Source organism: Neofelis nebulosa, chromosome 15 (genome assembly GCF_028018385.1).
Source record: "Neofelis nebulosa isolate mNeoNeb1 chromosome 15, mNeoNeb1.pri, whole genome shotgun sequence".
NCBI lineage: Eukaryota > Metazoa > Chordata > Mammalia > Carnivora > Felidae > Neofelis > Neofelis nebulosa.
In genome coordinates, this window is record NC_080796.1 from 22789341 (window position 1) to 22803565 (window position 14225).

Genomic DNA, 14225 nt, shown 5'->3' on the forward strand with positions numbered 1-14225 from the left:
CATTCAGGTCCTTTATCCATTTTGAGTTTATTTTTGTGAATGGTGTGCGAAAGTGGTCTAGTTTCATTCTTCTGCATGTTGCTGTCCAGTTCTCCCAGCACCATTTGTTAAAGAGACTGTCTTTTTTCCATTGGATATTCTTTCCTGCTTTGTCAAAGATTAGTTGGCCATATGTTTGTGGGTCTAGTTCTGGGGTTTCTATTCGATTCCATCGGTCTATGTGTCTGTTTTTGTGCCAATACCGTGCTGTCTTGATGATTACAGCTTTGTAGTAGAGGCTAAAGTCTGGGATTGTGATGCCTCCCGCTTTGGTCTTCTTCTTCAAAATTACTTTGGCTATTCGGGGCCTTTTGTGGTTCCATATGAATTTTAGGATTGCTTGTTCTAGCTTCGAGAAGAATGCTGGTGCAATTTTGATTGGGATTGCATTGAATGTGTAGACAGCTTTGGGTAGTATTGACATTTTGACAATATTTATTCTTCTAATCCATGAGCACGGAATGTTTTCCCATTTCTTTATATCTTCTTCAATTTCCTTCATAAGCTTTCTGTAGTTTTCAGCATACAGATGTTTTATATCTTTGGTTAGGTTTATTCCTAGGTATTTTATGCTTCTTGGTGCAATTGTGAATGGGATCAGTTTCTTTATTTGTCTTTCTGTTGCTTCATTATTAGTGTATAAGAATGCAACTGATTTCTGTACATTGATTTTGTATCCTGCGACTTTGCTGAATTCCTGTATCAGTTCTAGCAGACTTTTGGTGGAGTCTGTTGGGTTTTCCATGTATAATATCATGTCATCTGCAAAAAGTGAAAGCTTAACTTCATCATTGCCACTTTTGATGCCTTTGATTTCCTTTTGCTGTCTGATTGCTGATGCTAGCACTTCCAACACTATGTTAAACAACAGCAGTGAGAGTGGACATCCCTGTCACGTTCCTGATCTGAGGGGAAGAGCTCTCAGTTTTTCCCCAATGAAGTTGATATTAGCTATGGGCTTTTTATGTATGGCTTTTATGATGTTTAAGTATGTTCCTTCTATGCCGACTTTCTGGAGGGTTTTTATTAAGAAAGGATGCTGAATTTTGTCAAAGGCCTTTTCTGCATCGATGGACAGGATCATATGGTTCTTCTCTTTTCTTTTATTAATGTGATGTGTCACATTGATTGATTTGCGAATGTTGAACCAGCCCTGCATCCCAGGAATGAATCCCACTTGATCATGGTGAATAATTCTTTTTATATGCTGTTGAATTCGATTTGCTGGTATCTTATTGAGAATTTTTGCATCCATATTCATCAGGGATATTGGCCTGTAGTTCTCTTTTTTTACTGGGTCTCTGTCTGGTTTAGGAATCAAAGTAATGCTGGCTTCATAGAATGAATCTGGAAGTTTTCCTTCCCTTTCTATTTTTTGGAACAGCTTGAGAAGGATAGGTATTATCTCTGCTTTAAATGTCTGGTAGAATTCCCCTGGGAATTCCCTCACTTTCTCCATCCCCTCACTTTCAATCTGAAGGTGTCCTCAGGTCTAAAATGAGTCTCTTGTAGACAGCAAATAGATGGGTCTTGTTTTTTTTATCCATTCTGATACCCTATGTCTGTTCGTTGGCACATTTAGTCCATTTACATTCAATGTTATTATAGAAAGATACGGGTTTAAAGTCATTGTGATGTCTGTAGGTTTCATGCTTGTAGTGATGTCTCTGGTACTTTGTCTCTTAGGATCCCCCTTAGGATCTCTTGTAGGACTGGTTTAGTGGTGATTAAATCCTTCAGTTTTTGTTTTTTTTGGAAGACCTTTATCTCTCCTTCTGTTCTAAATGACAGACTTGCTGGATAAAGGATTCTCGGCTGCATGGTTTTTCTGTTCATCATACTGAAGATTTCCTGCCATTCCTTTCTGGTCTGCCAAGTTTCAGTAGATAGATCCATCACTTGTCTTATCGGTCTCCCTTTTTATGGTAGAGTACGTTTATCCCTAGCTGCTTTCATTATTTTCTCTTTATCCTGTATTTTGCCAGTTTCACTATGATATGTCGTGCAGAAGATCAATTCAAGCTACATCTGAAGGGAGTTCTCTGTGCCTCTTGGATTTCAATGCCTTTTTCCTTCCCCAGATCAGGGAAGTTCTCAGCTATGATCTCTTCAAGTACACCTTCAGCACCTCTCTCTTCCTCCTCTGGAATCTCAATTATGCGTATATTATTGTGTTTTATCGCATCACTTAGTTCTCTAATTCTCCCCTCATACTCGTGGATTTTTTTATCTCTCTTTTTCTCAGCTTCCTTTTTTTCCATAATTTTATCTTCTAATTCACCTATTCTCTCCTCTGCCTCTTGAATCCGGACTGTGGTTGCTTCCATTTTATTTTGCAGCTCATGTATAGCATTTTTTTTTTTTAGCTCCTCCTGTTTCTTAGTCCCTTGATCTCTGTAGCAATAGATTCTCTGCTGTCCTCTATACTTTTTTGAAGCCCAGCGATTAATTTTATGACTATTATTTTAAATTCATTTTCTGTTATATTGTTTAAATCGTTTTCGACCCAGAATATATTGTTTAGTCGTTCGTTAGCTCTCGCTACTTTCTGGAGTTTCTTTTGAGGAAAATTCTTCCATTTTGTCATTTTGGATAGTCCCTGGAGTGGCGCGGAGCTGCAGGGCTCTTCTTCTGTGCTGTCTGGAGTAACTTGTGTTGGTGGGCAGGGCCACAGTCAGACCTGATGTCTGCCCACAGCCCACCTCTGGGGCCACAGTCAGACTGGTGTGTACCTTATCTTCCCCTCTCCCAGGGGCAGGACTCACTGTGGAGTGGTGTGGCCCCTGTCTGGGCTACTTGCACACTGCCAGGCTTGTGGTGTTGCTTCTATGGGATCTGGCGTATTAGCCTGGGTGGATCTGCAAGGTGCACAGGGGCGGGAGGGACAGGCTCAGCTCGCTTTGCCAGTGGCCTGCTTCGGGAGAGGTCCTGAGGCACCGGGAGGGAGGCAGACCTGTTGGAGGGATGGATCCACAGAAGCACAGCGTTGGGTGTTTGTGGTGCAAGCAAGATCCCTGACGGGAACTGGTTCCCTTTCGGATTTTGGCTGGGGGATGGGTGAGGGAGATGGCGCTTTCCAGTGCCTTTGTTCCCCACCAATCTGAGCTCTGTCCTCCAGGGCTCAACAACTCTCCCTTCCATTGTCCTCTAGCCCTCCCGCTCTCCAAGCAGAGCTGTTGACTTATAACATTCCAGATGTTAAGTCCTACTGGCTGTGAGAACTCACACAGTCCAGCCCCTCTGCTTTTGCAAGGCAGACTCAGGGGCTCTGCCTTGCTGGGTGGGCTGGCTGCCCCTCCACTGCCCCAGCTCCCTCCCACCAGTCCATGTAGCGCACACCGCCTCTCCGCCCTTCCTACCCTCTTCCCTGGGCCTCTTGCTATGCTTGGCTCCCGAGAGTCCGTTCTGCTAGTCTTCTGGCAGCTTTCTGGGTTATTTAGGCAGATGTGGGTGGAATCTAAGTGATCAGCAGGACACAGTGAGCCCAGCATCCTGCTAGGCCGCCGTCATCTTCCTAACTTCGATTACTTTCTCTTTATAGTAAGTCAGGTAATGTCAGTCCCCAGATTTTGTTCTTCAGTATTGTATCGATTATTCTGGGTCTTTTGCCTCTTTCTGTAAACTTTAGAATTAGTTTTCGACGTCCACAGGGCATCTTTCTGGGATTTGGATTGGGCTTGCATTGAATCTGTAGATCAAGTTGGGAGGAACTGAGAGCAACATTGAGTCTTCCTATACACAAACATGGACTATCTCTCCATTTCTTTAGTTCTTCTTTGATATCTTACATCACAGTTTCCTAGCTTTTCCTCATATACATCTTGTATATAAATGTATATATATATAAATGTGTATATATACATATATAAATGTGTATATATATAAATGCATAAATATATATAAATGTATATATAAAAATGTATATATATAAATGTGTATAAATGTAAATTCTGCCTTTGTTATATGTAGTGGTCTGTAAATGTTAGATCCTGTTGTTGCTGTTCAATTCTATAACCTTGATGTATTTTTGTCTACTTTTTTTATTGTGAGAGGAATGTGAAGTCTCTAATTGTAAATGTGGGTTTGTCCATCTCCTTTCATTTCCATCAATTCTTTTTTTTTTTTAAGATTTTATTTATTCGAGTAATCTCCACAAACAGTGTGGGGCTCGAATTTATAATCCCAATATCAAGAGTTGCACACTCTTCCAACTGAGAGTTGGAGTGCCCCCATCCCATCTTTATATATTTGAGACCCAGTTGTTAGGTGAATTTACTTATAAGATGCTTTGGTGTTCTTGTTAAATTGATTCTTTTAACATTGGTCAATCACCTTCTTTATTCCTAGTGACTTTTTTCTTGTGTGGTAGTCTATCTTATATTGATATGGTCTCTTCTGTTTTCTTCTTAGTGTTTTCATGGTATATCTTCTTCCCCCATTTTAACTTACGTACATTACATTTAAAGTTTTTCTTTTTTTTTTTTAGATAGAATGCAATTGTGTCAATTGTCAATCTGACAGTCTTTGTCTTTTAATTGGTATGTTTAGGCCATTTATGTTTAATATAGTTATAGATATATTTGAATTTAGGTCTACCATTTTATTATTTTCTGTTTTTCATTTCTTTCTCTTTTCACCATTTATAAGGTAAAAACTATCTACTTCCCTGAATTACTTGATAGATGTAACTGATACCCCTTTATCTCAGTGTGAGCCAGTCAGTCCTAGAAATCTAGTATTACTTACCTATCTGCCCTAGAGTCTGTGGTATTTTAGGATTTCTTTTGTTAAATAGAAAATTTCTCCCAATATGGTTATTAGGTTTCATTGGTTAAAATAATACTGGAAGAATAATGCATTTAGAATATCATGCGGAGAACAACACACTTGAAAAAATTGTACTTCAGTCTTGGTGTAGATCAAACATGACATGCTCTTCCTAATTTCAGGTCTTTTTGATGAACCATTGAATTACTATCTTTCAGTCTTTCCTTCAAATTTCTAATATTGAAACACATGTTTGTATCTTTCTCAGTATGAGGGAAAAGGCCATACCAATGCTGGAGATGCAATATATGAGGTAGTAAGTCTGCAGCGACAGTCTGAGAAGGAGGAACCGGTAACTCCCACTAGTGGAGGGGGTCCCATGTCACCACAGGAGGATGAAGCAGAAGAGGGTAAGAAGTGAAACTTATTCAGTTGTCTTTCTATATATAGCTGCTTTATTTATAACCCTCACAGGTGTGTGTGTGTGTGTGTGTGTGTGTGTGTGTGTGTGTGAGAGAGAGAGAGAGAGAGAGAGAGAGAGAGAGAGAGAGAGAAGGGGGGATGGAGAGAAAGAATGCTAATTTTTCCTAGTTTTTGCTACTCTTAGGCTAGATTCTGCGATGCAGAAGAGATTTTGATTCTTCAGTTTCTCGGTTGCATAGTCCCTGGCTCCACTTACGTAACTATTTAAATTGACAGCCTCACTTTGCTATTTTGCTTCCTATTTCGTTTCAAATATTTAAAAAAAATTTTTTTTAATGTTTATTTTTGAGAGATACAGAGACAGAATGCGAGTGGGTTAGGGGCAGAGAGAGGGGGAGACACAGAATCGGAAGCAGGCTCCAGGCTCTGAGTTGTCAGCACAGAGCCCGACGCGGGGCTTGAACTCACGAGCTGTGAGATCATGACCTGAGCCGAAGTCGGACGCTCAACTGACTGAACCACCCAGGCGCCCCTCATTTCAAATATTTTTAAAGTGTTTAATGAGAAGTTTCAACTTCTCTCAAGTGTTTTTAGAATTTTAGTGATATGTCATGTCCTATACTCATTTGATATTATTTAATTCTGACTTGTTTTTTGTTGTTGCCTTATCATTTTACCACTCACTTATTTGAAATAGCATGATATCTGCTCTGTTTACTATATGGATGCTGCTGAGAGATGCTGACCAACCCCATAAGAGTCACACTTCATTTGGCTCTGTGCTCAGTCCTCTTTTTATAGAAATTAGAACTAAATGGCAGATCTTTACTTTAAACCCTTAAATTATCTGCTTACAAGCCACCTGGGTGGCTTAGTGAGTTAAGCATCTGACCCTTGATTTCTGCTCAGGTCATGATCTCATGGTTCGCAAGATCGAGCCCTGTGTTGGGCTCTGTGTTGACAGCACAGAGCCTGCTTGAGATTCTCTATCACTCTCTGCTCCTCCTCTGCTTGTGTGCACGCGAGTGTGTGTGCATACTCTGTATCTCTCTCTGTCAAAATACATAAATGGACATTTAAAAAATTATTTGCTTACAGGGTAGGATTTGTTAAAAATAATTTCTGAATTGATATCACCTTTGCAAAAAGCATCTTAGAATTTCTTAGTCTTTCTATGAAACTACTACTTGCCATACAAATACTAGTTATTTTTGGTTAATATGTATTGAGTGTTTATTACATGTAAACATTATTCTAAGTGTTTAATAAAACTTTATGAAGGTATAATTTGCATGCAATAGAATGTACCCAGTTTATTTATTTTTTTTAAAGATTTTATTTTTAATCTCTACACCCAACATGGGACTTGAATTTGCAACCTCAAGATCAAGTCACTTGCCCTACTGACCAAGCTAGCCAGGTGCCCCCAATATACCCATTTTAATTGTATAGTTCATTGAATTTTGGCAGATGGGTACATCTGTATAACCATCACCAGAACCATAATATAAAATATTTCTATTACCCCCAGATTTCCTTCACACTCCTTCACAAGTCATCCTTTCTCCTCACCTGTGGTTTCTGGCAACCACCAATCTGTTTTCTGTCCTCCTGTTTTGCCTTTTCTACATCTTCATGTAAAAGGAATCTTAATGTAGTCTATGGTATTTAGCCTCTTTCACATAGCAAATCTTTTGAGATTTATCTGTTGTATCAGTACTTGGTTCCTTTTTGTTGCTGACTAGTAATTTATTGTAAACATATGCCACAATTTCTTTATCACATCACCAGTTAATGAGCCTTTGGGTTGTTTGTAGCTATTGGCTGTTAGGAATAAAGTTGCTATGGATGTTTGAGTACAAGTCTTTGCTGAGTATATGCTTTCATTTTTCTTGGGTGAATAGCTAGGAGTAGACTTTTGGTAGGAGAAGTCTTATGGTAAGGGTGTATTTAACTTTATAAGAAACCACTAGGCTGTTTTTCAAAGTAGCTGTATCATCCATCCTTAGCAGCATGTGAGTTAGTTGTTCCATATCCTTATCTACATTTGGCATTGTCAATATTTAAAATTTTAGCTGTTCTAGTGGGAGTATAGTGGTATCTTGTGATATTAATTTGAATTTTCCCAACTGACTCATCATGTTGTTCATTTTTTCATATGATATTTGCCATTTGTATATCTTCTTGGTCCAACAGTCTGTTCAGATCTGGTGCCCGTTTTTAAATTGGGTTGTTTGTTTTCTGATTGATTTTTAAGATTTCATTTCTCTATCTCTGTTTATATAGATAAAAGTCCTTCATTAGATAGGTTTTACAAATATTTTGTCCCATTCTGTAGTTTGCCTTTTCATTTTGTGAATAGTGTCTTTTGGAGAGCAAGAGTTTGTTTTATGAAGTTTAACTTGTCAGTTTTTTTCCTTAATGATTTGTCTGTGATCCATTTAAATTTTTATGCTGGAGGTAGTTTAGAGTTCTTTTTTTGGGGGGGGGTTAAAAAACAAAACCACTTATTATCTCTTATGGTTTCTGAAGGTCAGGAATTAGGGAGTGGCTTGTGTGGGCAGTTCTGGCTAAGAGTTTCTTATGAAGAGGTAAGTGTTGTCTGGGGCTGTAATCATCTGAAGACTTAACAGGGTGGGGCAGAAAGGGGCTAATTCATACAATTACCAAAATGATGCTGGTGGTTGGCAAGCAACTTTGCTTCCTCTCCACATAGGCCTCCCCACAAGGGCTGCTTGGGTGTCCTTTCGGGATAATGGCTCCCCAGACAGCAGTCCAGGAGACCAAAGTGGAAACTGCAGTGCCTTTTATATCCTAGCATTGAAGTCATGCAACATCACTTTCATAGTATTCTCTTGATCACAGAGTTCAGCCCTTACTTCCATTGTGTGACTCCACTATATTCTAGACAAGACTCCCAGGAACATTGTTGTGGTCATCTCCTTCCCAGCCAACACAAAGAGGTAAAGACCAGAGATCATTTGCAGGAGAATTTTGGGCCAGACATAGAAACACATTCTTTTCTGGTAAACAAAAACCACAGGACTGTTTGGGAATGTAATTGAGTTATGTTGCTCAAGAAGAAGAATAAACAGTTGTGACAAGCATCTACCAGAAAGTAATTTGAACTTAAGATTTCAGGTAATGTCTTATAAAAATGCCATTCCCTTTAGAAATAAAAAATATATGGAACTAGAATTGGGAGAGAACAAAAATAATAGAATGACGGTTGCTACTCCATAGGAATACATTATATAATTTAAATAAAAATCCCTTCTATCCACTAATTTAAAAGAAGGACAACTAACATGGATTAAATATCTGCTTTGTAGCACATAACGTATTAGATATTTAATAGATCTAGTTTCATATTTTCTCATATTAGACCTAGAAATAAAGTAAGTATCATCTTTATATAGCATATGAGGAAATTGACTAAAAAAATTGAGGTAAATAATTTGGGGTCAAAGAACTAAAAATAATATACAGAATCCGAACTTATGGTAGTGTCACTCTAAAGTCAATGAATTTTCATGACATACAAAATCAAGGTATTCTTCTTTAAACCACTGAATTGATATAACTCTCATTTGCTTACAAGGTAGTATTTCTCATATTACAGACAAGATATTTTAGCTCTTACGTATTTTAGATCATATTCTACATCTGTCTAATGTCATACACCTTGGCTAGAAGAACATAATGAAACATAATATGAAAATAAAATGTGAGACTCTATCTTCCAAATAGCATTGTTTTATGTGAAAGCATTTTTGAAGAGTGCTTTCAGCATACAGATAGTGCATTAAAAAAGAACTTTAGATATAGAATATTTCAGTTATGTCAGCCAGAAGCCAAACATACCTCTTTAAGGGATGGGTTGTAGAAAAACTGATCGGAAGCCAAAATATTCTCTTCAACAGAAATCTTTGAGACACACAAGCACTCCTTTAGTTTATTTTCCATGCCTTTTTTATTAAAAACATTTTTTAATGTTTATTTATTTTTGAGAGAGTGCTAGTGGGGGAGGGGGAGAGAGAGGGAGACCCAGAATCTGAAGCAGTCTCCAGGCTCTGAGCTGTCAGCACAGAGCCCGACGTGGGGCTCAAATTCGTGAACTGCGAGATCATGACCTGCCTGAGCTGAAGTCGAACACTCAACTGACTAAGCCACCCAGGTGCCCCTATTTTCCATGTGTTTTGTCTGACATATTACTCGATGCTATTCAGGACTTGGAAAGGTATTTTTTGGTTTAGTAGTAATTACCTTAGGTGTGATTTAGAGATTTGAAAGTTGTGCAGATGCACTTTAACAAAAGAGGTGTTTACTTATGGAAAGCAACATAACTAGAAAACAGATACATTTAGAAGTAAATGACAAACCAAATGATCCCAGTTTTAGCTTGTTATGAATCATCAGAATATTCAGAAACATCCACTGCCAGGATCTTAAAATCATGTAGGTAAGCATTGGAAAGGCTATCATTTTCTTTTTAATTCTTTTTAATGTTTATTTTTTTTGAGAGAGAGAGACAGAGAGACAGAGAGACAGTGTGAGCAGGGGAGGGGCAGAGAGAGAGGGAGACAGAATCTGAGGCAGGCTCCATGCTGCCAGCACAGAGCCCAACGCGGGTTCAATATTGTAATGATTGAACAATTCTGTGCATTTCCATTGCACACAACGATAAGTGTAGTCACCATCTGTCACCAAATAACATTATTACCATCTTATTGACTACATTCCCTATGTTGTACTTTTCATCTTCATGACTTACTTATTTAGTAACTGGACTTTGTACCTCTTACCTGTTTTACCCATCCTCCCACCTTCCTCCCCTCTGGCAACCACCAGTTTGTTCTCTGTATTTAAGTCTCGTGGTTTTTTTGTTTTGTTTTGTTTTTGTCTCTTTTTTTCCTTTGTTCATATATTTTGTTTCTTAAATTCTACATGACTGAAATCATATGGTATTTGTCTTTCTCTGACTTCCTTCACTTAGCATTGTACCCTCTAGGTCCATTCATGTAGTTGCAAATCATCAAGGCAATGCAAATCAAAACCACAGTGAATTATCCCCTCATACCTGTCAGATTGGCTAAAATGAAAACCACAAGAAATAACAAGTGTTGTCAAAGATGTGGAGAAAAAGGAATCCTTGTGCACTATTGGTGGGAATGCAAACTGGTGCAGCCACTGTGGAAAACAGTATGGAGGTTCTTCAGAAAATTAAAAATAGAATTACCATATGATTCAGTAATTCCATTACTGGGTATTTGCCTAGAGAAAACAAAAGCACTAATTTGAAAAGATATATGCACCTCTATGTCTATTATAGCATTATTTACAAAAGCCAAGGTGTAGAAACAGCCCAGATGTCCACTGATAAATGAATGGATAACAAAGAGGTATAAGGGTAGTATGTATATACAATGCAATATCAGTCATAAAAATGAATGAGACCAAGCTTCTTTTTTTGAGAGAGTGTGTATGCACACACGTGAGTAGGGGAGAGGGGCAGAGGGAGAGAGAATCTTAAGCAGGTTCCATGTTCAGTTCAGAGCCGGACTTCGGACTCTATTCCATGACCCTGGGATCATGATCTGAGATGAAATGAAGAGTCAGATTGTCAACCTACTGAACCCCCACAGGCACCCCACTCTTCATTTTTGATGTAGCCATTTTGACACAGTTCTTTTGACACGGTGGTGTCCAAATGGCTACTTCAAAAATATAAGGAATGAGAGGCAAAAGAGATACATTTGAGAAATTCTGGAGGTAAAATCAAGAAGTTTATAAATTAATTGGATGTCATGAGCAGCAGAAGAGAAAGGAGGAAAAAGAATCAAAGGTTACATCTAGGTTTCTAGGTTAGGTGGCTGGATGATCTTGGTACCAACAAATGAGACAAGGGGAAGAAGAGTGGGTTTCGGAATGAGGGTAAGATTTAAACATTGATGAGTTTGAGCTTACTGTGGAACATTAAAGTTGGACTGTTTTTCAGGTACTAGAAATAGTTTTTAATTGTGAGAGAAGTTTAATAGTTAGAGATAAAGGTTTGAGAGACCTCAGCATGAAGCAATGAGAATGGCTGAAATTTCCTTGGGAAACGTGGGAGATGCAAGTTGAAAGTAGAGTTTAGGTGATCACTGACATGTAAGGGTGTATGCAGGAAAAGAAAGCCCAGCTAAAGGATTTGCAGAAAAGGATCAGAACAATGTGAGGAGAACTAAGATAGTGTAGTAACAGACAGTGAAGGCAGGAGTGATGTGCAGCATTGCCACGTGTAACAGGGAGGTTCAGCATGATAAGACCAAAAATTGTTCATTGGGTTTGGTGAATTTTAGAGGTCACTGAACCTCTGTGAGGGTGATTTTACTGAAGTTGGGCAGGAGAGTCTTGTTTTAGTGGATTGAGGAAGGGGAGACTGGTGTTCTAACCTTTCAAGAAAGTTGATCAGAAGAAGAGGAAAGAGATTGGATTAAAAACATTGGGTTATATTAGGCCAAGAAAGGGGTAAGAAATTTGAGCTCATCTGTAGCTGGAAAGAGAGAGCTAAATTAGAGAGGAGTTACCACTGAATTTGTAACAGTACAGCTTCCTGACAGGCTTCTGTCTGCAAATGCTGTTTACTCTGCTTACAGGCTCAGTCCACCTGAGTAAGCGCTTCAACAAAGGCATGTTAACAGTAAAAAGAAAACAGTAATTTTAGCGTACTGGCAGTTTCTGCACTTAGAGATGTTTCAAAATATTTTCTATGACATTTTTTTTAGTAGGTTGCTCAGGCAAATTACAGTTAAAATGTATTTAATGCAGAATGGCTGAGTAAGGAGCTTGGCCAATCCATTTATCAAAAAGCAATGATAAAAGTCAGTAAAATTGTCAAAACCCAGCCAGTTTAGGACTTAAGAAAGTGACAAATTATACAAAATGAGAAGTATTCATTCAAGAAAAACTACTGAACTCAGGGAAGAACAGTCTGTGGTAGCTTAGTCCCTGCAGCTGCTCCCATTCTGCTCATTCCCACCACTGGCTTATTATTGTGGCAGTTCTACAAGGGTGGGGCAAGTGTGAGAGCTAGGAGCTTGCAGAAACCGATCCATAGAGGGGAGGGGTGGGGCGACGGGCTAAATGGTTGAAGGGGAGTGGGAGATACAGGCTTCCAGTTATGGGATAGATAAGTCACAGGGATGAAAGTTACAGCATGAGAAGTACAGTCGGTGATACTGTAATAGTGTTGTATGGTGACAGATGGTAGCTACACTTATGGTGAGCATAGCATTTAACATTGTGTGTCAACTATACTTCAATAAAAGACAGAAAGAAAATTAGTAGTTTTGCTTTAGTTGCTGAAAGGGTTTTATGTGATTTGGAGCAAATATAGAAACCTTGTATTGCTGGAATGTTGTTGGAAACAGTCGTGATTTTTGTGGCAAAAGGATGGCCAATGTTGTAAATAGCATGAGGTTGTAATTCTGGCTGGAGAAAGCCACAGATTGACCAGAATTTTTTTTTTAATTTTTTAACGTTTTATTTATTTTTTGAGAGAGAGGGAGTGAGAGCGACAGCATGAGCATGAGTGGGGTAGGGTCAGAGAGAGAGGAAGACAGAATCCGAAGCATTCTCCAGGCTCTGAACTGTTAGCACAGAGCCCAATGTGGGGCTCGAACCCACGAGCAGCGAGATCATGACCTGAGCCAAAGTCAGTCCACTCAACCAACTGAGCCACCCAGGCACTCCAGATTGGCCAGAATTTAACAGGATTTAAGGGATAAGTGGGCTTTCCTAAGACTGTACATATCACTGGTGGTCTGGAAGACCCTGTGTGTGTGCAAGGCTGAGCACTCTGGAGGGACCAGAGAGGGCCCTAACTAGTCACATATCTGTTCTGGACCCGAGGTCTTACATGTACCTGATTGAGTTGTGTTTCCAGAATTCTGTCTCCTAAATGGTTTTGCCTTTCTTTTCTATTCAATGGAGACAGGCTATACTTCAAGTGGACTAGGTAGCTGAAGACTGTTTCTCCCCAAATCAAGCTGTTGGTTTTCCCCTGTCAGCAGGTGGCATTTCCTAGGCTCCAAATCTCAGAATCCCAAGCCTACCTTTATCTGACTTTGTCATTCCTTGTACTGGAGTATTGTCTTAGCTCCTAACTGGTTTCCCCCTTCCACCTTTGTCCCTACCAGCCTAGTCTGTGTTCTCCACACCAGCCATACACGTTCTTTTGAAATTTAGCAGATTACTTTACTTCTCCTTAAAATCCCCCACTGGCTTCTCATTTCACTTAGCCAAAAGTTCTTTTTACTATGGTTGACAGGGCTGAATGCAGTCTTGCTCTGATTTTCACTTTAAAAAAAATTTTTTTTTTAAATTTTACATTTCTGACCTCATTCTCTGCCACCCCCTCCCTTCCACATGCCACACTTGTCCTTTTGCTGTTCTTCAGACATAACAGGTGCACACTTGCCTTGGGCTGTGGTGCTTGCGGTCCCAGCTGCTGGCTGGGACTCTCTGTCTTAGATTGCCGCATGGTTCCCTCCCTACCCTCATTCGAATTTTTCCTCAGATGCCACCTTCTCATTGAGATCTTGTCTGCTCAGTAAATAGGATGAACACTAATAAATGAATGAACAAATAATTTTAAAAAATATATTTATTCGATATAATGTTTTTCCTTTTATAATGCTTGAAAATGATTCAGTGGTAAGAAAGACTAGAAAAACAGGCAACATTTCTGGATTGCATTTGAAAATATGCAAAAGTACATAAAAATTTCAGTTTCGTATTCTTATGTATATGGTCTGAAGAATAGGTCATCAGATTTCTGTTTTCCTCTAAAATTCATTTCTGTTCTTAACAATTTTTTGCTATTTGAGATGTCACCTCATCTTTTGAAAATCTATTAGCCATCACCTATATTTAAAAAGTTACAAAAATCACAGAGTAGGAAGTAATAGTTTCTTTTATAGATCAGGCATTTCATACATTTTCAATATACTTTA

The 14225-nt window shown here is 38.9% G+C and overlaps 1 protein-coding gene across 6 annotated transcripts in view; it reads left to right on the forward strand.

Moving 5' to 3' along the window:
- The window catches only part of RABGAP1L (RAB GTPase activating protein 1 like), a 758910-nt gene that overhangs the window by 162499 nt on the left and 582186 nt on the right, over window positions 1–14225 (forward strand). For all 6 annotated transcript variants that reach the window (XM_058701185.1, XM_058701181.1, XM_058701183.1 and 3 more), the window contains one exon: window positions 5075–5216. In XM_058701185.1, coding sequence (XP_058557168.1) covers window positions 5075–5216 — 142 coding nt within the window. The remainder of the gene's footprint in view (window positions 1–5074; window positions 5217–14225) is intronic.